General features: G+C 46.2%; 2 protein-coding genes across 2 annotated transcripts in view; both read left to right on the forward strand.

Annotated features, from left to right (window-relative positions):
* Window positions 1–2,159: 2,159 nt before the first annotated feature.
* Window positions 2,160–6,372, forward strand: RPLP0 (ribosomal protein lateral stalk subunit P0). The gene is made up of 8 exons (XM_058691117.1): window positions 2,160–2,260; window positions 2,550–2,651; window positions 3,619–3,794; window positions 3,907–3,994; window positions 4,118–4,264; window positions 4,399–4,584; window positions 5,436–5,576; window positions 6,147–6,372. The coding sequence occupies exons 2-8, from the start codon at window positions 2,598–2,600 to the stop codon at window positions 6,306–6,308; spliced, it is 954 nt and encodes a 317-aa protein (XP_058547100.1). The 5' UTR covers window positions 2,160–2,260; window positions 2,550–2,597; the 3' UTR covers window positions 6,309–6,372.
* A 2,461-nt stretch (window positions 6,373–8,833) lies between these two features.
* GCN1 (GCN1 activator of EIF2AK4) overlaps window positions 8,834–25,291 on the forward strand; it is a 57,079-nt gene continuing 40,621 nt past the window's right edge. The window contains exons 1-11 of the mRNA XM_058691118.1: window positions 8,834–8,871; window positions 13,756–13,858; window positions 17,711–17,774; window positions 18,286–18,417; window positions 18,932–19,040; window positions 22,401–22,499; window positions 22,586–22,720; window positions 23,593–23,661; window positions 23,784–23,892; window positions 24,360–24,434; window positions 25,025–25,153. Of these exons, the coding sequence (XP_058547101.1) occupies window positions 8,854–8,871; window positions 13,756–13,858; window positions 17,711–17,774; window positions 18,286–18,417; window positions 18,932–19,040; window positions 22,401–22,499; window positions 22,586–22,720; window positions 23,593–23,661; window positions 23,784–23,892; window positions 24,360–24,434; window positions 25,025–25,153 (1,042 nt within the window). The 5' untranslated portion in view covers window positions 8,834–8,853. The remainder of the gene's footprint in view (window positions 8,872–13,755; window positions 13,859–17,710; window positions 17,775–18,285; window positions 18,418–18,931; window positions 19,041–22,400; window positions 22,500–22,585; window positions 22,721–23,592; window positions 23,662–23,783; window positions 23,893–24,359; window positions 24,435–25,024; window positions 25,154–25,291) is intronic.

Raw genomic sequence — 25,291 nt, forward strand, 5'->3', positions numbered from 1 at the left:
CCATTGGGGTTGTTGGGTTTTTTGTTTTGTTTTGTTTTTTTGTTTTTTGTTTTTTGGTGTTTTTTCTTCCTAAATATTTATTTATTTTTGAGAGAGAGGGAGTATCTGCACATGAGGGGGAAGGGGCAGAAAGGGACAGACGATCTGAAGCAGGCTCCTTGTTGACAGCAGCAAGCCAGATGTGGGGCTCGAACTTGTGAACCTGGAGATCATGACCTGAGGCCAATTTGGATGCTAATCCTACTGAGCCATCCAGGCGCCCCGCCCCACACCCCAAGCCATTGTTTACTGGTTGAAGGACTTGGGCAAGTTGTTTAACCTCTGTGAATTTTCTCACCAATAAACAGAATTACTAATACTGTACCTCCTCAGGGAATTGTTGCAAAGATTCACAGCAGTAATGTGTACAAAGTACTTAGCCCAATGCTGAGCATGCAGTAATACATTGTCATTAGAAAGAGAGCTTGGCAGTCATTGACTCCAACAGTCCTCTAAACAGCTGGTTATCAGAGGCACTAGGAAACTTTGAAACAAAAATACAGAAATTTGTAACTTGGCCATGTGAAAAGGGTGAAGATAGAAACATGCTTCTGCCCTAGGATCTAAGCTCAATCATTACAAAAAACAAAAAAAAAACCAAAAAAAACTATGGATATAGCACAAGTGTTCAAATAAGTGTTGAGGGCATCAGGGTGGCTAAGTCGGCTGAGTGTCCAACTCCTGATATCGGCTCAGGTCATGATCCCAGGGTCATGGGATGGAGCCCAGCATGGGGCTGTGTGCTGAGGCTGGAGCCTGGTTAAGATTCTCTTTCTCACCCTCTGTCCCTCCCCTGCGTGTGCTCCCTCTCTCTCTCTCTCTCTCTCTCTCTTTCTCAAAATAAATAAATAAACATTCAAATAAGTGTTGAATGAATGTATAATAAAATAAACTAGTATTTAGTGACTTCCTCCTACATTCTAGGGATTGTTGTTAAGATATGTGTTACATATCTCATTTAATCCTCATAGCAACTCTTTCTAGAATGTAGATACTTGATTATCCCCATTTTACAGCTAAGGAAAGGGAAACAGGGTCAGTAAGGTGAAATCACTTCCTAAGATGACATAGTTAGCAAGTGGTAAGGGTAACAAGGATAAAGGTAAGGGTAAGTGATGAAGGGTATGGGTCCAGGTCTTCTGACTGCAAAATTTGCATTCATTCATTCAACAAATATTTATTATATGCTTGCTATGTGCCAGACATAAGATAAACGTCTCTGCTTTGTGGGGCCTGCATTCTTGTGGGGAGAGACAGACAACTAACAACGTAGTAAGTTACATACTGTGTTATAAAGTCTAAGTGCTAAAAAACAAAACAAAAAGCAAACAAAAGGTGTAAGTGCTACCAAAAAAAAAAAAAAAAAAAAAAAAAGAACAGAGTAAGGAAGGAGTGGGGGTGGTGGTAGTGGATTTTGGGGGTAATTTTAAATAGGGTGATCAGCATAGGCCTCCTTGAGTGCATGATATCTGAGCCAAGACTTGGAGTTGTTACTTCTGTGGATACCAGCAAGGAGCCTTCTAAGAAGAGGGACTAGCTACTACTGCAAGACCATAAAGTGGGAGCATGCTCTGGAAAAACAGGGAAGAGCATTGTCTGGTGGAAGCGAATGAGTCAGTAGGAAAATAAATTATAGGAGGGTAGGTCCAGAGCAGATCATGCAGGACCTTGTAGGGAGTTTTAAGTTTTAGGCTCTTACTCTGAGGGAAATGGGAAGGCTTTGAGGAGTTTTGAGCAGATGAGAAATGATCTAACTTAAGTTTTAAAAGATTCCTCTGTTTTGGTAGGGGGAAGAAGAAACTGTAGACAAGAGACTATGCTGTTTCTAAAGCATATGCAATTATTTCTTAGCTCCACATCGTACTGTTTAGTTTGCGATTTGGCTAGGTGGCAGGAAAAAACTTGAACGCTCAGTTTGCAAGCTCTAGTTCCCACACACAAGCAGCTCCAGCCCAGCAGAGGGCAGCCGCTTTGACAGAGCGCCTCCGGACACCCAGCAGCGCCTTTCTTAACCGCTTTATTTAAAGAAGGCTTTCCTTTGGCTGGAGTGGCAGCAATATCATCCAATGCCGATCTACACTAGTTGTGCGTCACCAGACGGGCGGCGGCACCAGCCAATAGCCGGGGACGTTGTCCGCGTCCTCTGATTGGCCGCTTCATTCACATATAAAAGGTGTGCGCCGGCGTACGCCCCTCCTCTTTCCAGGCGTCCTCGTGAGAGGTTCGTATGGGTTCTGGGGTAGCGTCGGCCACCGGGGGCGGGAAGGAAGGATGGGGGGTGTTTGTAGGATCCTGGTGGGGGACAGGGTCCGGGCCTGTCCGGGCTGGGGCCTTGGAAGTGGCTTGCGCTCCCCGAGGGGTGGCGACGGTGATGGCGGCGGCAGCCCCAGCTCGGGCTGGCGGGCGCTCACGCGTGGCCTGCCCTGCGTAGGCCTTGTGTTTGGAGTCTGGCAGGGCCATGGGGATGGGTGTCGGGGCGGAGGGTTGCCTGAGCTCCTCTCTTTCCTCAGTGACATCGTCTTTAAACCCTGCGTGGCAATCCCTGACGCACCGCCGTGATGCCCAGGGAAGACAGGGCGACCTGGAAGTCCAACTACTTCCTTAAGATCATCGTAAGTGCGGGGTGGGTCGCGATCGCGCATTATGCCGCTTGGGCCTTGGGCACTAATAGGGACGATCAGCTGTCATGTGCTGAGCACTGCCTTGGTGCCAGCTACTAAATGACCATTTTAGGAAAGTCTCAATTTCCACAGTTTGTGGAGATCTACCCGCCCTCCCCAACCCCCCCCCCCCCCCCTTTTCGGATAAACGGGTTCAGGCAGGTTAATTGGCTCCTAAGATGACAGCATTCATATTCTGGTCTGTCTGGCTTACAAATAGCACTCATCGTGGTTTTGCGCTTCTGCCTCCATTTTGTAACGAATGAGGCAATGAATAACTCATTATAAAGTGGCAACTTGTTGCATATTTAGGTCTTGTCAGTCAAGATACCAAACATCTTGCAGATGTGTTCTATTGGGTGCTCTTGAGGTGGGTCTTCCCAGAAACCCAGACCATGCTGTTGTGCATTAGGCTGCCTTGTGGAGCTTAATCTAGTCTCCCCTGTTAATCTTGGAAGTTTTCAGACATACAGAGAACTTAAAAGAATTGTCTAGGAATCACACATCTACAACCTAGATTATGCAAGTGACGTTTTGTTGTATTTGTTTTGTCTTGTTTAAAATGCTGCAAGCCTAATCTTATTTGGAATGTTTTTTTCTGTTGATGCAGCCATTTAATGGATAGAAACATGCCTCATAACTGGGGAAAAATTAAAAATGAATGCTACAAAAAAATTGGGGGATTGAATATAGAGACCTAATCTTCACTGTACATATTCAGGGTACAGATTGACAAATCTGTCAGTTTTACAACTCAGGTGGCTCCTGGTGGAAGAAATTGTCCCAGTTTCTGAATCGTTTCAAAAGGAAGAAGGAAGGAAGGGAGATGGAAGTCAGTGATTGTGGGATTTGGTTTCTCTTGCTATTTTTCCTCTTTTCCTCCTGCTAAACATCGTTCGTTTCTGGCTTGTTTTCATAGCAACTTTTGGATGATTATCCAAAATGCTTCATTGTGGGAGCAGACAACGTAGGTTCCAAGCAGATGCAGCAGATCCGCATGTCCCTCCGCGGGAAGGCTGTCGTGCTGATGGGCAAGAACACCATGATGCGCAAGGCCATCCGAGGGCATCTGGAGAACAACCCAGCTCTGGAGAAGTCAGTTAATTCATTTGGGCATCTTTGTCTTCCCTTCTCGGTGCCCTTCTCCTTTTCCCTGGAGAAGGATGGTGCTGAAAGGTGACGGTTTTCTGTAAACTTCTCTTTGCAGATTGTTGCCTCATATCCGGGGGAATGTGGGCTTTGTGTTCACCAAGGAGGACCTCACTGAGATCAGGGACATGCTGCTGGCTAATAAGGTAAGGGGAGAATCGGGTTGGCTAAAGAGATCTTGTCGTTAATTTTGGCTCCTTGAAAGCAAAATTGACCGTAGTCAACTTGTATTTGTGGAGAGAAGACTTCTCATTACTGTTTTCGTTCAGGTGCCAGCTGCTGCTCGTGCTGGTGCCATAGCCCCATGTGAAGTCACTGTGCCAGCCCAGAACACTGGTCTGGGGCCCGAGAAGACTTCCTTCTTCCAGGCTTTAGGCATCACCACTAAGATCTCCAGGGGCACCATTGAAATCCTGGTGAGTGGGCTTGGCTTGCCAGTGCTAGCAGCGCAAGTGGCACTTGGCTTGCTAGTGCAAGTAAGTGGGGGCTTGGTTGCTGTGGACCTGCTGGTTGTCTAGGTGTTAACTGCTAATCCTACCTTGTTCTTCAGAGTGATGTGCAGCTGATTAAGACTGGAGACAAAGTGGGAGCCAGCGAAGCCACACTGTTGAACATGCTGAACATCTCCCCCTTCTCCTTTGGGCTGATCATCCAGCAGGTGTTTGACAATGGCAGCATCTACAACCCTGAAGTGCTTGACATCACAGAGGAGACCCTGCATTCTCGCTTCCTGGAGGTACATGCTGTCCATGTCAGGCCCTTGGTACATTAATGGTTGAGAGCTTCAGCTGCAGTCTGAAGCTTCTTGTCAAACTGGCTATGTAGCTGCAACTGGCTGTGTAACCAGAGACAGATACTTTGTTTACTTCAGTTTCCTCGTCTGTAGACCAGCAATAATAATACAAGATTATTGAAGGATTCGGTGAATTAATGAGTATAAAGCCATCTAACAGCACTGGTCGCAGAGTGAGGACCATAATTCTAGGCTCTGCAATAAGTCATGAGATTTTGCATAGAGTCATGAGTCAAAGGAGAAATGAGAAAAATGAGGGCAGTGTAATACACGTGTTGGTAGTATCCTGTTTGGGAAGGACTGACTTTTTGTGGAAACATCTTGCTTAGTTTTTGCCATTAAAATATTTTTTTAATTGATGAATAAGGTGAAAGGAAGATGGAATTCCTTTTTTTTTTTTTTTGGACAAATGAAAAATTGGAATTATATATACCATTATCTGTTTGCTTGGAGATCTCACTAGTGGATGAAATTAAGGTGGAGTTGGCTCAACATTTTTTTGTAACAGTTGAATGCTTGTCTTAACTGTTCAGATTTTCACAAAATGGTGACTTTTTAAGTAAATGCCTTCATTATGGTATAGGAAATACTCATGTTGGGAATAGGGGTAAAAGCATTTGTAAGTGACTGGATCTGAATTGCCCTGCCAGAAGCATTTAGTACGAGGTGAAGTGTCTGTGTGAAGCGAAGATGCTGACTTAGCAAGTTTTGTCTGCTGTTGAACTTTGCTTGGACCTCATGGTCTTGTCTATAAGATATCTCCCTTGAAATGTAATTTTTCTCTCCCTCCATAGGGTGTTCGCAATGTTGCCAGTGTATGTCTGCAGATAGGTTACCCGACTGTTGCATCAGTGCCCCATTCTATCATCAATGGATATAAGCGGGTCCTGGCTTTGTCTGTGGAGACTGATTATACCTTCCCACTTGCTGAAAAGGTAAAAACCCACTAGGACCACAGGGGGCCTAATGGAGGGTAAATGGACGATGGTCTGCTGAGTTGTGCTTTAATTGTATTTTAGAAAGCAGATACTTTTTTTTTTTTTTTTTTGAGAGAGAGGGCGTACGTGAGCAAAGGGCAGAGAGAGAGGGAGAGAATCTCACGAGGGGCAGAGAGGGAGAAATGGGGCTCACCTGAAGCAGGGCTTGAGTTCACTCAGTGTGGGGCTCGAGTTCACAAAACATGACCTAAGCCGAGGTCAGATGCTTAACTGAATGAGCACCCAGGCACCCCCAAAGCAGATACATTTTTTTTTTAAGAGTATACTTAAGAAGTTGGGGGGCAGCGGAGGTGTATCCTTGACTTTAGAGACCCAAAGAAGGGCTAGTTAGTTGAGGGCTAAGGGCTGGGCCTAAACTCACCAGGCCATAGCCAAGCTGTCTTGCTTGATCACTTCCAGGGAACGTTTCAATGGCTTAGAAGTTACTGGCCATTTAACTAGAACTGAGGGGTTGTGGGTAGTAGGGATTGTGGATGACCATTTTGATCATGAACTTTTCCCCTTCAGGTCAAGGCCTTCTTGGCTGATCCATCTGCATTTGTGGCTGCTGCCCCCGTGGCCGCTGCCACCACTGCTGCACCTGCTGCTGCCGCAGCCCCAGCCAAGGTTGAAGCAAAGGAAGAGTCGGAGGAATCAGATGAGGATATGGGATTTGGTCTCTTTGACTAATCACCAAAAGCAACCAATTCAGCCAGCTTTATTTGTGAAACAAGGAAATAAAGGCTTACTTCTCAAAATTTGTCTCTGGACTCTTCCATTTTGTGCATTTTGAGGTTCACAGTGCTGTATACTAGAAACTAGAGCCATGGTAAATAGTAGAGCTTTATTTGAAGGTGGTGACATTTTATTTTTTTAATTTACATCCAAATTAGTGTATAGTGCAACAATGATTTCAGGAGTAGATTCCTTGATGCCCCTTACCCATTTAGCCCATCCCCCCCCCCACACCCCCTCCAGTAACCTTCTGTTTGGTTTCCATATTTATGAGTCTCATGTTTTGTCCCCCTCCCTGTTTTTATATTATTTTTGTTTCCCTTTCCTTATGTTCATGTTTTGTCTCTTAAAGTCTTCCTGTGAGTGAAGTCATGTGATATGTCTTTCTCTAATTTCACTTAGCATAATACCATCCAGTTCCATCCATGTAGTTGCAAATAGCAAGATTTCATTCTTTTGATTGCTGAGTAATACTCCACTGTGTGTGTGTATGTGTGTGTGTGTGTGTGTATATATACACACACATATATATATATATGTGTGTGTGTGTGTATATATATATATATATATCTCACATCTTTATCCATTCATCCATCGATGGACACTTGGGCTCCTTCCATACTTTGGCTATTGTTGATAGTGCTGCTGTAAACGTTGGGGTGCACGTGTCCCTTCAAAACAGCACACCTGTATCCATTGGATAAATACCTAGTTGTGCAATTGCTGGGTCATAGGGTAGTACAATTTTTAGTTTTTTGAGGAACCTCCATACTGTTTTCCAGAGTGGCTGCACCAGCTTGCATTCCCAATTTTATTTTATTTTTTAAATAAAGTTTATTTTGAGAGAGCTCATGAACAGAGGGGGCAGAGAATCCCAAGTCCTGACATGGGGCCCAAAGTCCTGAACTGTGAGATCATGGCCTGAGCTGAAGTCAGACACTTAACTAAGTCACCCAGGTGCCCCAAGGTTTTATTTTACTTTTTATTTTTTAAGAATATTTATTTTTGAGGAGAGCACGAGTGGGGTAAGGGCAGAGAGGGAGACACCATTCAAAACAAGCTCCAGGCTCAGCTGCCAGAGAGCCCCATGTGGGGCTCGAACTCGTGAACTGAGAGATCATGACCTGAGCTCAAGTCAGACACTCAAGTGACTGAGCCATTCGGGTGCCCCTCCAAGATTTTATTAAGTAATCTTTACACCCAGCTTGGGTCTCAAAAGTCACAACTTGAGATCAGGAGTCTTAACGCTCCACCAACAGGGCCAGCCAAGCACCCCTAACTATTTTTATTATACCAGAATCCTTATTTCCATGCCCATCTGGCCACTAGCCTGGGTGCCTCTAAGATAACTTTCAGTAGGTGTAGTGTCCGTTGAGATACTGGCAGTGTTTTTCTTTCTTTTAAAAAAAAAAAAAATTTTTTTTTAATGTTTATTTATTTTTGAGACAGCATGAACGGGGGAGGGTCAGAGAGAGACGGAGACACAGAATCTGAAACAGGCTCCAGGCTCTGAGCCGTCAGCACAGAGCCCGATGCGGGGCTCGAACTCATGGACTGCGAGATCATGACCTAAGCCGAAGTTGGTCGCCCAACTGAGCCACCCAGGTGCCCCACTGGCAGTGTTTTTCAAACTAGGTGGCGATCCAATTCATGATGAGTAGGTAGCGTCTAAAGAGATAAAACATGATTGCTGAAAGGGTAGGTTACAAATCTACCATACAAATCCTCCTTACAAATCTGTACTGGATCATGATGTAAACGTATTTTAAAGTTTGAAAGCCATTACTGATAATAGGCTAATAGAGGGCCAACAACTAAACTGGGCAGACCCCATTCACTAAACTGTATTAGAGTTGGCCAATCTACACGGAAAATTTAGAAAACGCCCCGTGGACCATGAGGCCCTGTTCCTACCTTCAGTATCCCACCCACCTTGTGGCCTTTCCTTTGGCTCCCAGCCTGGAACCAGGTTCACCCTGGCCGGGCGCCTCACGTCTCCTGAATACTTCCCTGGCAGTCAGATCTACATTGTTTACTAACTCCTACATTGTCCGCCACTGGGTTACAAACTCAGGATACTAGTTCGCTGTCTCACTTTTACCTAGTTCAGTTCTGCCATTTAGGAAACTTTCTTCAAAGAGTGTGGTCTTTACTGGATAAAGACCCACGTTGGGGAGTCCAGGCAGGACCTGCCGACTTGAAGGGGGTTGGAGGCCTCACCGCCTTACACACCCTCAAAGGCCCTAGTTTCCCACGAGGCCAGGCTGAGAAGGCCCCGGGGCTGAGGGGCAGGCCTGCGGGAAAGAGGCCTCGACCTTCCCGGCACGGGCACCGGCTCTGGATCTCGCTCCCCGCTTCCCCTTCAGGGATACAGCGGCCGCCTTCCCGCCCGGGGGCGCCAGGCCCGGCCCCAACGGGAGCCTGGCCTCGCCCTGCCGCGTGGGCCCGCGCTGTGACCCGGAAGCGCTCCGGAAGCGGTTCCGGAGTCAGCGCCGGCAGGATGGCGGCGGACACGCAGGTGAGGCGGTAGGCTGCGGGGCCAGCGCGGCCAGCGGCTGGGTGTGGACGGCGGCCGCCGGGCCGGACCGCCCTTGCCACTAGCCTAGGAGTACCGGGGGGTGGGGGGGGGGCCGGTGGCTGCGGAGGGCGCGGCCCCGGGGCAGCCTCCGGCCGGCCCCTCGCGGCTCCTGGTCCGGCCCGGCCCGCGCGGCGCAGACCGACCCCAGGCTGGAGGAGTCCGGGGCTCCGGCCTGGGCTTCGGCAGCGGTTGTCCGGCGGGGCCCTCCCCGAGCCTGGAGTTGCAGAAGTTCACCTTTACTAGTCTTTGCCGCATTTCCCGGAGCGCTCCAACAGTGAGCCCCGGCCAGCGCAGACTCCTTAAACTTTACATTCAGCAGACGTTTCTCGAGCACCAACTTTGTGCAGAGACTTCGAGCATAGCCTTTGGATTTATACAGAACCGAATTTGAGTCCCAGCTCGATTACCACGAGACGCTGGGCAAGTTACTTAACTCCGCCAGGTCTCAGTCTTTTCGTCTGTAAAATGGGACTAAAGTCATACCTATGGTAGAGGCTTGTTGTGAGGATGCAGTGACATAAAGTAGGGCACCTTATACGTTGGTTGTTATTAGGTCCAGGGTCGAAAGTAAGAGAACTGTTACTACCTTGGAAGAGCCTTGTCATCCTTGTGTGTTTTTCACCTGTGAGTACCTTGTAGTTCAGGGAAGGACTGGGGAAAACTTTTTCTTTCCTTTTAGCTTTGTTGGTAGTTATAGAGTGAAAAAGGCAATAATATAGGAAAAACAGATGTCTAAAGGACAGCTTGGCTTATTTGAATCTCTAGGGGAAGGAGACTAACTGATTTTGATATGGAGGCCCTGAGGCCAGAGAGTGAGAGCACTTACCCTGAACACTGGCAGGTTGTGTATTGAGAATCTCCTGTGCAAGGGGCTGGTAATTAGTTTAGAGTTGTGTTACACAGAATCCTGGAAAGAAAAACTTAGTCTCCTCGGTATTTTGGAAGAGGTTAGGGGACACATACTGAATATTTAGCATTAATGCTCAAGTACAAAAACATCTCTCTAGAGCTGTGTCTTCAGTACGGTAGCCACTAGCCATGCGGATATTTAATGGCTAGTTAAGTTAGTTAAAAGTAAATGCGATAAAAAATTTAGTTCTTCAGTTGCACTAGCCACGTTTCAGTGTGTGGGTAGCCACATGTGGCTGGTGGCCACTGTGTTGGGCAGTGCAGAAGAACTGTTTCCATCATCACAGAAAGTTCTATATTGGACAATGCCACTCGAGAGAAACCTGTGGACTTTGCAGCTGTTTTCATCTGGTCACAGCAACAAAAAACTTCTGTGAAATATCTTGGTGTGCACTTCTTCAGTTTTCTGATGGTGTATCAAGTGGGCAACATTCATTTTCTGATTTAGAGAAAGAAGAGCTTTGAACCTAAAAAGTTCGTTCATATTTGTGAGAGAAACTATAGCCAAGGATTTAATATTAACCTGGAAAGACAGCTGTGTGGGAATTCTAGGTAGAGAGTGGGTTGTATTTATGCATCTATTTTTGTTGTCCCCTCAACCCTTACTAAAACTGGTAAAAGGTTTTATTTATTTATTAAATGTTTATTTTTGAGAGAGAGAGAGAGAGTGTGAGCAGGGGTGGGGCCAGGAAAGAGAGAGAGAGAGAGAGTGTGCGTCAGAGAATTCAAAGCGGGCTCTGCACTGATAGCAGTGAGCTGGATGTGGGGTTTGAACTCAACAAACCATGAGATCATGACCTGAGCCGAAGTTGGACGCTCAACTGACTGAGCCATCCAGGCGCCCCTTAAACTATTAAAAGGTTTTGAAAAAGTACTCCCACAAGGATTGGGAGAATGGAGAGCAGACAACAGCAGCAAACTTTTAGAAACTCTAAAGTGCTGGATGGGAAGGATTTAGTAGACCCAGGGAAAATGAATCCCAAACTGACAGTTGGGAAAGCTAAGAAGCAACCTGATTCACATGGCAGAATCTCTGGCAGATGGGAGCTGGTGGTATTAACTGACCTCTGGAAGTGAGGGTGAGAGGGAGGGGTGAAATTAGGATTGGTTGAGAGCTTTTCTCAGATGCAGTCAGATCCCCAGCTGTCTTTCTCAACCTTGGCAAAAGTCTGGCCTTTTTTTTTCCTCTGGAGAGTGTGAAACAGGATCACTGTGAGGACTAGAGTAGGAGGTTCAGTATCCAAGGAAATCATCCACAGAGTAATTCAAGAAACTTGCCCTGAACTGGAGGGTGTGTTTCCAGATCAAAAATGCTGAGCACAGTGGATGAAAATAGACTCACAACAAAGAACATTGGTGTGAAATTTTAGAACCTTAGACACAAAGAGAAGATCCTAGAAATTTGCAGAGGGAAAAGTCAAGTTTCACACAAAGGATCAAAAATCAGAATGGCATTGGACTTTATAGCAGCACTGAAAGCTGGAGCTCAGCGAGGAATGTCTTCAGAATCCTGAGGGAAAATGATTTCAACCTAGTATTCTGTATCCAAATAAACTTAATTCAAGTGTGAAGCTAGAACATTTTCAGATGTGCAAGGATTTCACAAAATGGGGGATGTGCTCCATCTAAACACAAGAAAGAGTACATTTTCAGGGTGAGACACTATATCCCAAGTATAGAGGACCAACTGCCAAATTGGGGCAGGTCATCAAGTTCTGAGAGATAACTTCTTCAGGAAGATAGACTTGGGTAGAATACCTGATCTGCCCAAAGAGGCAGACAATTTGTCAAGTGAGAAGCAGACAAGTGGCAAAAAATTTGGGGTTGAATTGTCGATTAGGACAGATAAAACAAGGCAGACTGAGGTGAGGTGGGAAAGGGCATTTATTAACTCCAGGGTTAATAAAGCTGTGTAGGATAATAAACATAGTATATTAAATGGAGGCTGAATGTAAACACGGACAACTGAGCTGGCCAATATTATGAAACTGAGGAATTATGTTGGGGAAGTGGGGAGTGTGTGTGTGGTGAGGTTGGAGAAAGAGCTACTGTAAAAGGCAATAAAAGGGAAAAATCCCATAGTAGTAGTACAAGCAAGTTATTTAGAGATTATGGAGATAACTGCCAAAATTATGAGCCAGAATTGGTGAAAGAGGGTGCTCTTGGGGAGGGAAGGCAAGGGACTGGGTTTTCTAGCAGACTTCCCAGAATTCTTTGGCTTTGACCTTTTTTTTTTTTTTTTTTTTTTTTAGGTATGGTTGACATGACTTTGACTCTTTAATTATCTGTATGTATGACTATAAAAAAAGACAGTATTAAAACAATCACTTGGAACAATCACAAAACCGTGGAAGACAGAGTCTTGGCATGAGTTTACTCATTGCCAGTAGAATTACATCAGGGGTTTAAATATAAGAAAAACTTAACATTGTTTTGTTTCTCTATGTACCCTTTTCTATGTATTTTACTAATAAGGCCTCTATGTATTAAGGTCTCTATGTACCCTTCTCTATGTACATTACTTGTAAGACCTGGCCTGTCACTGAAATAGCTTTAGAAGGAAAAGATGGGGGCACCGGTATGTCAGTTACTTGGGTCTTACCATGGCCTTTTCTAGTGCTCATGTATCCATGACTTGTCCATTCTATAGTTTGGAGAATATTGCTCAGGAGCAGATTTTCCGGAATATTTGCAAACTGCCCCCACCCAGTGCAGAGGATGCAGCTGTGCTAACATGGATGGTGGTTGAAAGCTAAGGACTGGTTAGCAGTGGTTAATGGACCTATCGGTTTCAGGTTTAGTTTCAAAAATGCAGGTGCTGTGGCTCTCAACCTCTGTCTGAGCAATGGCTTCCCCTCTTGGAGTCCGCTCCTTCATCACTTGTAAAGTGGAGATACTGATGCCTGCCTCAAAGGCTTGTTGGCAGTAGTAGCTGACCTTGTGCTGAGAGGAGAGTAAATGCTCTACATAGGCTCCCTCCCTTAGCCTCTAACAAATCCTACGAGGTAGGTGCTAGAGTTTCCACAGCTGGTAAGAGGCAGAGCTGGGATTCAGCCTCTTTACCTTCTACCCTTCAGCCACTGTGCTTATGTTCTGCTAATGACCTGCCAGGATACTGACATTCCCCTTGTGGGAGGTTAACATGAGCTGATATAAAGGGAAGACACTGATATGTGGTGGGCCCTCACCAGAATTTACATAATTGTAAAAGGGTATTTTCTGTCCTGAAGTTTTGGCCTTTTGCCTTGCCTTTTTTTGTCTAAATTTCTTTCTTTTTATTTATTTATTTTCTTAATGTTTATTTATTTTTGAGAGAGAGAGCGTGCTTGCACATATGCATGAGTTGGGGAGGGGCATAGAGAGAGGGAGACACAGATACTCAGCAGTCTCCGTGCTCTGAGCTGTCAGCACAGAGCCCGATGTGGAGATCAAGTTCATAAACTGCGAGATCATGACCTGAGCCAAAGTCAGACGCTTAACTGACTGAGCCACCCAGGCGCCCCTGTCTAAATTTAAGTAAGATATCAGTATTGACTAGTTGACTGGGTTAAAACAGTACATGTCAACTGGGGAATGATTTTGCCCTCGAGGAGACATTCGACAATGTCTGGAGACAATTCGGATTGTCAGCTGAGGCAGGAGGAGTGGAATGCTGTTATTGGCATTTCGGGGGGTAGAGGTCAAGAACACCATTCAGAATCCTACAGCATACGAAGATGGCTCCACAGCAAAGAATTATCCAGCTCTGAATGTCAGCATTGTGGAGGTTGAGAAACCTTGGTTAGAGCTTCACTGAATTCTGCACCTGCTTCCCTAGCACGCATGTGCGCACGTGCGCGCACACACACACACACACACACACTCTCATTGTTTTGTAGTTTGTTGAAATTTTCTCTGTGGGTTTGGTCTTTACAGGTTTCTGAGACACTAAAGCGTTTTGCGGGGAAGGTGACAACAGCCAGTGTGAAGGAACGGAGAGAAATCCTCGGTGAACTGGGGAAGTGTGTTGCTGGAAAAGGTATTTATTTTCCATCCATGTGACTGAGAGATGATTCCATTTCAAAGTAAACTGTACTCTCTGTTTAGAACCATGGCTGCCTCTTTCCCTTGCAGCACCTTCTGCCTTCACTTGCCGTATTTGCTTGCCGTACTGTGCACTGAAACCTTCACTGAAACATTTGGGTTAGTGGAGAGTTGATCCATTTAGGTACCAGAGATTTGTTACAGTTTTAGCCATTTTGATTGGAAATATTTCTAAAAGATACCGACAATATTAGGCAATTTACTAGGTGCAAAAACATTTTCTTTACGACTTGGGGCACCAGTGTGTGTTCCGTGGAAGTCAGCAAGGTGGTAACAGGTGATTGGCCACATTTTCTGCTTCCCTCTGGGAGTTTCACAGAATATTCTGGGAAGGGGCTTTAACTTTATGAAGCTTTCATTAACCCTGTGTTTTCCTTGCACCTCTCTTTTGCCGAAAACCAGTTCAGGGTCTGGGGAACACATTTTGGGAAATATTGAGCACCTATAGTTATCCTGATTCTGTACCATAACTGAGGGCTTTCCCTGCAACCTACTGGGATGTGTAAGACAAGTTTGCCTTCATATCACACTGTATGTTAACTATACTGACGTTAAAAAAAAAAGTTTGCTTTCATCCAATAAATCTTCATTAGCTTTTAAATTACCTTTTGTTGTGTTTTCACGGTGTAGCATTGGTTCTCCCAAGTGGTCCCTGGACCAGCAGCATCAGCATTATGTCAGAACTTGTTTGAGATACATACAGATTCTCAGCTCTGTCGCAGAAACTCAGATTCAGAGACCGGGTGGGGGTGGGGGAGGTGGAGCCCAGCATCTGCGTATCAATAAGCCCTTTGGGTGATTCTTAGATTCGCTGAAGTCTGAGAATCATGGCTGTGTCGAGTTGGGTCTCCCTTCCCCTCCGCTTTCACTTCTTGTTAGTGAAGAGCCTGCTTCAGCAATGTGCTCATTTGCTGCTTCTGACCTACGGTCGCCTGGTGACCTACCCAAGCTTATTAAAGTTGCGTGTAAATTAAGTACATTCCTGTTTGTGAGCTTCTAAGAGATTCTCATCTTAGTTAACACTCTAATGTATGAGTTTTATGGCACCTTCAGAAGTCTTCCCGGAAACTTTTCTCAACAGGATTATGGTTAGAAAAGGCTGCCATGTGACAAGGTACCAGCTGTACATGCCTTCCCAGCCATAGCATCTGAGCCTTCTGCTATGTAATTGCTGAGTACTGCCCTTTTCCCATTTGACGGGGTAAAGCGTTGGACATGTTTGGGTGAAGTTCATGAACTACTCAGGACCTTTGCAGGATGGTTTTACTGTTCAGCCACCCTGAAGTTCTTCTGTTCAGGGTGAATGATACTTATAAGAAGTTTAGTCACTTTTGATGTGCAAGCTGATGGTGGGAAGTTGTCTACTCCTCAAGAAATCATTAGTTCTCAATTTTTTAATTTTCTAAGTCTAAGGAGGAGCTATTGGGTAGTGATAATCATTCTTGCCTCTCCTCTTGTTAGGGTAACAGATAACCAAGTGAGTTAACCAAAGGTGGGGAAAGGTATTTTCTGCCAGGCTGGGAGTTGAGGACTTTCTCAAAGCTGTCTAGTGCTGGTTGCAGATGGTCAGCATGGCTCAGCCCGTGGGGCCCTGAGGCCTCTCTGAAGCTTTCCCCAATCCTGCCTCTGTGTACTTGCACCCTGAGACTCGCTGATGGAGTATCTACTGTGCCTGCTCATTCTAGTCACAAACCTCTAGTACAGCCGTCCGTGATGAAGGGCTCAGCTCAGGTCAGACGGGCTCTGTGTTCACTTTCAGTCTCTGTGACCTGGTTCAAATTACTTAACTTGTCTGAACCCGTTTCCTTGCTTTGAGTATGGAGATGGCAGTATTGCCTTCCTCACGGGGTTAGTGCGAGGAGTAAATGAGAACGTGTGTGGACGGTCCTTAACACCATGCCTGGCTCTGGTAAGCACCCAGTGTATGTTAGCTCTCAGCCACAAGCTGTTTCTGGCCCTAGTCATTCTTTCCTTTGGTCACTGAAATTGCCCCAAGTCCAGGGGATCAATACAGTGTTTAGGGTCCTATGGGGACGAGGTCCCTGCCCCTCCTGCATTCATTTCAGTACCTGAAGTATGAAGTGCTGTGCCAGCCTTTGGCTGTTGGTGTCTCCCGCTGGAGTTGGCCTTACACTGTGGCTTACATTCCCCCAGTCATACCCTCTCCCTTTCATCTGCACGCTTCAATCTAGCATGCAGAACCGGCCACCGATTGGTTTTCCATTACTGACCCCTGTTGCTACAACCAGAGTTTCTCTTTCACTCGGCTGGCCTGTATATAGTTTTTTAGTGGCAAGTTTTTATTTAAATTCCAGTTAACATACAGTGTAATGCTAGTTTCAGATGTAGAATTTTGTGGTTCATCACTTACATACAGTAACCCGGTGCTCATCACTACAAGTGCCCTTCTTACTCTCCATCACCCATTTACCCATCCTCACCCACCTCCCCTCTGGTAATCCTCAGTTTGTTCTCTGTAGTTAAGAGTCTGTTTTATGGTTTACCTCTCTCTTTTTTTTCTCCTCTATGTTCATCTGTTTCGTTTCTTAAATTCCACATAATGAGTGAAATCATATGGTATTTATCTTTCTCTGACTCATGTTTATCTTTTTTTTTTTTTTAAGTTTATTTTGAGAGAGAAAGAGCATGCACATGTGCATGAGCAGGGGAGGGGCAGAGAGAGAAAGAGAGTCCCAAGTAGCCCACTGGGCTTGATCACATAAACCGTGGGATCATGACCTAAGCTGAAATCAACAGTCAGAAGCTTAACTGACTGAGCCACCCAGGCACCCCAACATTCCTTTATCTTAAAGTGACCACAGTAATACAAGTATCTTGCAGGGATTAAATGAGTTACTGTGTGTCAGTGCTTGGAGCAGGGCCTAGCACCTTGTGAGTGCTGATTAAGTCCTGGGTGTTACTACTTCTCTTCTTCCTCCTCATGTGTCCTGATGGGCTTCATGCATTCTTGCCCCTGCACTTTTGCTCATGTTAACACCACTCAGCATGTACATCCCTTTCTTTCCATTTTTGCGTAGCCTACGAATCTATTAGGCCAAGCTTGTATATCCTTAGAAACTTGGAAGCCACTCTGCCTGCCTTTTTCAGATCCCTCAGAATACTTTAATTTTTGTCCTATTTTTATTTGTTTATTTACTTAAGTTTTTAAAGTTTATTTACTTATTTTGAGAGAGAGAGAGAGTGCATGTGTGCACTTAAGGTGGGATGGGGCAGAGAGAGAGGGGGAGAATCCCAAGCAGGCTCCATGCTGACAGCAACAAGCCTGATGCGGGGCTTGGACTCACGAACCGCAAGATCATGATCTGAGCCAAAGTCGGACACTTAACTGACTGAGCCACCCAAGTGCCCCATACTTTGTCCTATTTTTAAAAACTATTTATTAGAAACTATATAAAGAAGAGTCCATGTATCATAAGCGAACAGCCTGCCGAATATTCACAAACTTTACTACCTGTGTAACCAGCACCCAGGTCAAGAAGCAGAATAGTCCCAGTGCCCCAGAAGTGTCACTTGCCAGCATGTTAGATTTTGAGGCCACCAACATCGTCTTAGTTTCATTCCTTTAACACATGTCTGCTGGACAGCCTTTCTATACCAGGTGTTTTTCTGGAGTACGATTTTGCTGTTGTTTCCTCCAGGGAATTCTATCTCCAACTTATGGGAAGTACCCAGTGAGTAGAGATTATGTATGGCAGAATGCCTGGCTCAAGCAGGGGCTCATGAAGTAGTTTCTACTGATTAATTTGTGTGTGATCTTTGGTTTCAGATCTGCCAGAGGGAGCAGTGAAAGGGCTCTGCAAATTATTCTGCCTGACTCTACACCGGTACAGGTGAGTCCCTACTGAAGACACTGTGCCTCCAGCCCTTTGTGCAGAGAGGTGGTACAGGACAGCGGTTAGAGGCTGGGCTTTGGAGAGGTGTCACCTTAGCCTCTCTGTGCGTCCGTTTTCTTCATCTGCAGAATGGGGATTGTGCTGTTGTTTACCACATAGGTGGTAATTAGTAAGTGTAAAGCTCCTGGGACAGTGCCTGCCACGTCATGAATCTGTACGCCATAAACAGTCATGCGTGTAAAAGCACTTGGCCTGGTTTGAGGTCCGTAGTAAGTGGTCCATAAATGTTGGTGTTGCCCTTACAGCTCTGATGGCTCATTTGCTCTTGTTAGCTGCTTCCAGAATTCCAGGAGGAGGTAGATTTCTCTGGTTATTTCCTAATCCCATCATCTGTGATCCACTGGAATATATAGTACAATCCAGTTTTCCTGAGAAAGACCAGCGCTTGGCCTAAGCTGCCCTGCCCTTGCGCCCAGTGTTCACCTTTCCACTTCATTCGTTCCTCTAGAGATGCAGCCTCCCGCAGGGCCCTGCAGGCTGCCATCCAGCAGTTGGCTGAGGCACAGCCAGAAGCCACTGCTAAGAACCTTCTGCACTCTCTGCAGTCTTCAGGCATTGGCTCCAAAGCTGGTGTCCCCAGGTAAAGAGATAAAATGTGTGGCCTACCAGGGCTTGGCGGGGTCCTATTCGGGAGAAGCTGGTGCAGATGACCTGTGTGGAGCAGGTGTGAGCATGTCTGTCTTTCCTCTCTGAAAGTCTGGTGCCAGCAGTCTGCCTGCTGTGTGGAGGGAGGAGCCAGGATGTTAGGCTCAGTGGACAAATGGCTTTCCTGAGGAAGAGGGTTGGGAAACCAGTGGAAGCAAGGCCATTTTGAAGGGAAACCAAATGCCCACTGGACACTGTTTGAATAGGGGAAAGCATCTTTTTTTGTTTTTATGGTTGTTGAGTGCTAAGAGGTGGGAGTTTGGCTGCTGAGTTCTGCATTCCTTGTCCTGAGTTGTTACAGATGATTTATGAGGAAACAGTTTCAAGTTCTCTCCAGGTGTAGGTCAAGGGAGGGTCCTATATGCCAGGCAGGGCCTCGCGGTCAGCATTTGTCCCCAAGGTGGAGGCTCCTGCTCTGCACTCATCCTTCGCCTCCCTGCCCCCTGCAGTAAGAGTAGTGGCTCTGCTGCCTTGCTGGCCCTGTCCTGGACCTGCCTACTGGTGCGCATCGCCTTTCCTTCGAGAGCCAAGCGTCAAGGAGACATCTGGAACAAACTGGTAGGTTCCATGGGTCTTTGCAGTAGTGGCAGCCAGCTCTCTGCGCAGAGTTGGGACATGTTGAAGCACCTTCTCTGGCCAAGTGCTCTTCTTGGTGCTGGTGACCAAGCATGCTGAATTGTCACGAATGTGTGATGCTGGTGGATGGACGTGAGTACAACATAATAACATCCGTCTGTCCATCACATGTGTTTGAGCTTCTCTGTCAGGCATGGTGCTAGGCTCTGGGAATACACTGATGGGCAATTCCTGCCTTCAGGGCATACGTGGAGGACATGACAGGCCAGAGCAGGGAAGACAGTGAGAAAGCAAGTAAATTAGAAAATGCAGTAATGTAAATTATTATTATTTTTTTTTTCTGGCTAATCATTCCTTTCCCTGTGTTTGGATTTCAGTGTCGAACTGGCTAATGGGACAGAATTCTTGCCATGTGTTTTGATCTTTTAATTCTCTCCACCTGTTCTGTGCCTGCTTCTTCCACCTTCTCTGCCTTGCCTTTCAACATGTCTGCTAACCACAGGTGGCCCAATAGGCCAGATTGGGAGGTTCTTTTGAACATCTAGATATGCTTAATGGAGGGCAAGAGGAATGGTCTTATGGTTCATTGAAAAGGAGCCCTTGGGCCATCTGGGTGGCTCAGTTGGTTAGGCATCCAACTCTTAATTTCAGTTCAGGTCATGATCTCATGGTTTGTGGGTTCAAGCCCTGTGTTGGGCTCTGTGTGCTGACAGCATGGAGCCTGCTTGTGATTCTCTTTCTCCCTCTCTCTGCCCCTCCCTTGCTTATGCTGCTCGCCCACTTGTGCTGTCTCTCTGTCTCAAAATAGATAAACTTTAAAAAAAAACAAAAGGAACCCAAGGTATGGTTCTGATTCTCGGCCATGACATTTGGCCATATATGTAACCTCTGAATCTGTTTCCCATTTCTGCAAAATGGGGAAAAGTGCCACCTACCCCATCCACCTCCATGAGTTGTCGTGAAGAGGGGCTCAAGATGAGGTGTGAAAGGGCTGTGGAACGTTACAGAGGGCTGTGCAGGTAAATGAGAGGCATTAGAAAACTGTAGCACCTCTCCCTGAAGCAGCTTGTTAATAAGACACATTGATGAGCTCGTCCCTGGGAGCTTACCCAGCAATCCTCTGGGGATGACTATGGAGTGGCCATCAGTGACTGCCTGAAGGGTAAGAACACTGAAACCTGATATGTAATGGATAGTGGAATTGGACCCCCTTCAGAGTGTGGGTTTCATTGCTACCAAAATCATCTTTTTAAGATGCTTTACCAGGGGCTCCCTCCTTGGCTTATCTCCAGTGATTTCTTATTATCCCAGGTAGGTAAGTATATTTGTGTGTTAACGAGTGGCAGGGGTCAACTCTGGAGTGTTGTCTTTGTGGGACAGAATGCATCAGGAGCATGAGACCGTGTTTATTTTTCCCGTGTCTCGAATCTGGGTTTTTCCTTTACTCGTTGCCGATGTCAACCATACACATAGATCGTAGTTCATTCAGTTTCTCTAGGAGCTGCAGTAAGTGCTGGGAACAGGAAAGAGGACCTTGCCCTCATGGAGCTTACACTCTTGTGGAGGAGGTAGATGCCACACAGGTCTGCTAAGAAATGGTAAGACGAAGGTCACACAGCAGAAAGGCAGGTAGGAAGAAGGAAAGAGTGTGGTGCGGGGTGACAGTGGGAGGAGGCTTCAAAGGAGGCATCATATGAGCAGAGACCTGAAGGATATGAAGGAACAAATCATGCCCAGATCAGGGGGTAGAATATTCTCAGGAGAGGAACAGCAATATAGTTCTGAATGTGGTGTCAGCAAGCTTAAAAAGCTATTCTAATTAAAAAAAAAAAAAAAAAATTCAAAATGGGACAGACATAGAAGGCTACACCAGTTTCCCTCCCTAGCCACCTGGGTCCATCTATTACTAATTCCTTATGTGTGTAGATACATTCTCTGTATATACTGCTGAACAGGGTTTCTTATATAGTAGCATACTGAACATACTTTTTTCTTTCACCTTGTTTTTTTCTCTAAGCAGATTTAGAATTTGTTCCAGCATAGCATATAAAGAGGTTTTTTTGTTTTTCTGTTTACTTATTATTTTCTAAAAATGTTTATTTATTTATTTTGGAGAGAGAGCATAAGCTGGGGAAGGGCAGAGAGAGAGGGAGACAAAGAATCCAAAGCAAACTCCAAGCTCTGGGCTGTCAGCACAGATCCTCACGTGGGGCTCGAACTCACCAACCGTGAGATCATGACCTGAGCTGAAGTCGGATGCTTAACCGACAGCCACCCCAGTGCCCCTCTCTTTCTTTTTTTAAATGTTTATTTATTTACTTTGAGAGAGAGCACACGTGTGCGCATAAGTGGGGGAGGGGCAGAGAGAGAGAGAGAGAAAGAATCCCAAGCAGGCTCCGTGCTGACAGCATGGAGCCCGATGTGGGGCTTGAACCCACGAATCATGATATAACCTGAGCTGAAATCAAGAGTCTGATGCTCAACTGACTGAGCCACTCAGTTGCTCCAAGAATTTCTCATTCTTTATGACTGTTTACTGATCCTCTGAGTGGAGGTATGGCAGTATATATAACTAATCCTCTGTTGGTGGCCATTTTTGTTGTTTACTGTTTTTTTTATAGTAAGAGACAGTAAACAACAAAAATGACCATTAGTAGGCCTTTGAAGAACCTCATGCACCTGTTGTTTTGTGCGTGTGCAAATGGAGTACAGCCGACTTCTTAAGCACATGCTTTTTGTTAGGGTAGTAATTCAGACTGCTCACCAGTGATGGGTGTTTGTGGCATATAAAGTCTCTGAGGTTTTTTAGTTGAGCACCTATTATGTGTTTCACTCTGGGTTGGACAGTGAGCTCCACAGTCTGGGATCATCCTGTCGGTCTTCACTTCCATATCCAAAGTGCCCAGCATCGTGCCTGCCCTTTAGTCAGTATTCAGTAAGTATTTGTGGAATTAATGAAGGAAAAGTCAAGGCAGATATGAAACAGGATGCTTATCCTTTTCCTGCATGAGACTTACCTCACTGGAATTATATATTCTAGTGTGTTTATTTTGTAGTATCTTTTTCTCTCTCTGGACTCTAAAGTGCATGAAAATAGGGACCATGTCTGTCTCTTTTCTCTGTGTGTTTTCATTGACTCCTAGGTGCTCAACAAATACTTATTAATGGCGTGTTCGAGTGAACAGATGTAATTCTGGGACAGGGCCATTTGGGAGGTGGGGGAGGGAAGAGGATCTCGCTGGAGTTGAGCGGGCCCGATGAAGGTCTTGGGCAGGCGGTGAGGGTCAGGGGGCCTCCACTCACGTTTCATGTCCTGACTCGAACCTGTCCCGGCCCTGACAGGTCGAGGTGCAGTGCCTGCTCCTGTTGGAGGTGCTGGGTGGCTCCCACAGGCACGCCGTCGATGGTGCTGTGAAGAAGCTCAGCAAGCTGTGGAAAGAGGTGATGGGAGGCATAGTGGGTGGTGCACACTGCTTCTGTGCCACCCTCCACCATGTGACACACCTGCTTTATACTTTCCTCTTCAGAACCCCGGGCTGGTGGAGCAGTACTTGTCAGCCATTCTCAGCCTGGAACCCAACCAGAACTATGCAGGCATGCTGGGGCTGCTGGTGCAGTTTTGCACAAGCCACAAGGAGATGGATGTGGTCAACCGGCACAAGGCAGGTGGACTCACTGGAAGTGAGGAGGGGGATCTTATCTGGTCCTTGTGGCCCCAGCCCCTGGCCTTCTCTGAAGCCTGTTGGTTTTCTCATATGAGACTCTGTCCTTTCTCCCTGATATATGAAGTTTGAGGAGCTGGCAAAGTTTTCCCTCCAGCTCTGGCTTGGGGTGAATCCTGGCATAGTTATTGGGATGATAATTTGCCTGTTCATGTAATGATTTAGTCTCCCACAACTGAGCAGTTGCTATGTGCCAAGCACTGAGCCAGCTGTTGGGGTTGCAGCAGTGATCCAGGGAGGTGTGATCCCTGCTTCTGGGGAACTGAGTGTGAGGAGTCTGCCATCAGACAGATAGGCCATCTGATTATATCTGTGATAAGAGCTACAAAGGAAAGGGCCAGGAAGCAGTAATACTCTATATTGGGGCACCTGACAGGGCATGGGTCACGGGTACAGCTCTATTAAAGAAACTTAAAGGGTGAATAGGTGTTAGCAAGGTCAGGAGGTGAGGAGGGGTATTTTGGGCAGAGAAAGCCAGGCAGAGGAAGTGAGTGGGGTTGGAGAGGTGTGAGTGGTAGCCGCAGGTCAGCAGGCAGCCTGGGAGCCAGGCCAAGGACTTTGGACTGGATCCTAGCAGCTCTGGAAAGCTGTGGAAGGTTTTAAAATGATGAATGGTATGATCAATGAGCCCTCCGTATGTGATGCTGAAATTTAGGCACTGATTTGTATTTTATTTATTTATTCATGTATGCATGTATGTATTTTATTTTTTATGGATTTGTAGTTTTTAGAGGCACTCCCACAAAAGGGATCTTTTAGGCCAGTGATGAGATACTCAGAATATTGGTCTGACCAGTCTTTGTACTCTGTAGAGTGCCCTATTGGATTTTTATATGAAGAACATCCTGATGAGCAAAGTAAAGCCTCAGAAGTATCTATTGGTGAGTGAGAAGTAGACCTTACCTGGACAAGCTAAATCCCATTTAAATTCTTATTCAGAGCTGTCCTGTATTCTTGGTCTGTTCCCATGAAGTCTGGGTGCCTGACTCCTTTCTCTTTGTAGGATAACTGTGCCCCTCTGCTCCGATACATGTCTCACTCGGAATTTAAGGATCTGATACTGCCCACCATACAGAAGTCCTTACTGAGAAGTCCAGAGAATGTTATTGAAAGTAGGTCGCTGCCAGACAGGATGGTGGGAGGGAGCTGGGTTGCCTGATGAGCTGCATCTCTGGTGCCTGGCCGCAGAAGTGGTGGGGATGGGGTGAAGGATGTATTCACTGTTTACCTCATCGGGACCTTGGGAGAGAGATCAGGGACCCTTTTGAGAATATGTGGAAAGTCATGGGCCCTCTTGCTAAAAGGACGTACAAAAGTATATCGGCCTGGAATACTGCAAACGATTTTAGAGGTCCAAGAACCTTCTGGAAACCATTCAGGTGAAGAACCTCTGCTCTGGACAGTTTGAACTTGTTGTGGAGGTGGCACTTGAAACTATAGGGGCAAAGGTGTGACCACTCACATGACTTTATGGAGATGAAGAATGGTTGCTTTGGTGCGGCGCATTGGCTGGGGACTAGGGCAGAAGTGGACATTTATACCTAATATAGACATGGTGTGTATTTTCTGTCCTCCGTAGCTATCTCCAGTCTGCTGGCGTCAGTGACTCTTGATCTCAGCCAGTATGCCCTGGACATCGTGAAAGGACTGGCTAGTGAGTATCCTGACCCCTCTCCAGCCCCTGGGATGGCACCTGGGGTTTTGGATGTATTTTCCCAATTATTTTAGGAAAAAGGGCAGGGACAGCTCAGTCTAGAAATAAATTACATTTGGGACGCCTGGCTGGCTCAGAGTGTGCAGCTCCTAATGTCAGGGTTGTGAGTTTGATACCCATGTTGGGTGTAGAAATTACTTTAAAATCTTAAGAAAGAAAGAAATTACATTTGCAAAATTTCTTTCTTGATACTCTTTTAATGTTTGTTTATTTGAGAGAGGGAGAGAGAGAGAGAAAGAATGTGAACAGGGGAGGGGCAGAGAGAGAGGGAGGCAGAGAATCCGAAGCAGGCTCCAGGCTCCAAGCTGTCAGCACAGAGCCCAATGTTGGGCTTGAACTCACAAACCGTGAGATCGTGATCTGAGCCAAAGTTGGACACTTAACCCACTGAGCTACCCAGGTGCCCCGAGCTTCTTTATAACGAGAACACCGAGCTCATGGATGGAAGAATTAGGAACATGGAAAGACAAAGATGAAAGCTTGGATCCTCAGCTCTCAGCACTTTCTGAGCTGCAGCTCTCTGTGTCCAGGTCAGCTGAAGTCCAACAGTCCCCGCCTGATGGATGAGGCTGTGCTGGCACTGCGGAACCTGGCTCGCCAGTGCAGTGACTCTTCTGCGACAGAAGCCCTGACCAGGCACCTGTTTGCTATCCTTGGTGGTGAGTAAGCCTTCCTGGCCATGAGAATGGCTGACCTGTGGGGCCGGAACCTGCCTGGGACTTGGGGCTCTGAGTCTGCTTATGTCAAGGCCGTGTGGCCAGGAGAAGGCTCTCAGTAGAATGAGACATGGGAAGTGA

This window comes from Neofelis nebulosa, chromosome 11, assembly GCF_028018385.1.
Source record: "Neofelis nebulosa isolate mNeoNeb1 chromosome 11, mNeoNeb1.pri, whole genome shotgun sequence".
In the NCBI taxonomy this organism is placed as follows: domain Eukaryota; kingdom Metazoa; phylum Chordata; class Mammalia; order Carnivora; family Felidae; genus Neofelis; species Neofelis nebulosa.

Excerpts from the sequence above, each read along its gene's own strand:
- RPLP0 (XM_058691117.1), top strand. The coding sequence starts at position 2,598 with ATGCCCAGGGAAGACAGGGCGACCTGGAAGTCCAACTACTTCCTTAAG. Across the intron at positions 2,652-3,618 it reads ACTACTTCCTTAAGATCATC|CAACTTTTGGATGATTATCC; the intron begins GTAAGTGCGGGG and ends TTGTTTTCATAG. Across the intron at positions 4,265-4,398 it reads GGGGCACCATTGAAATCCTG|AGTGATGTGCAGCTGATTAA; the intron begins GTGAGTGGGCTT and ends CTTGTTCTTCAG.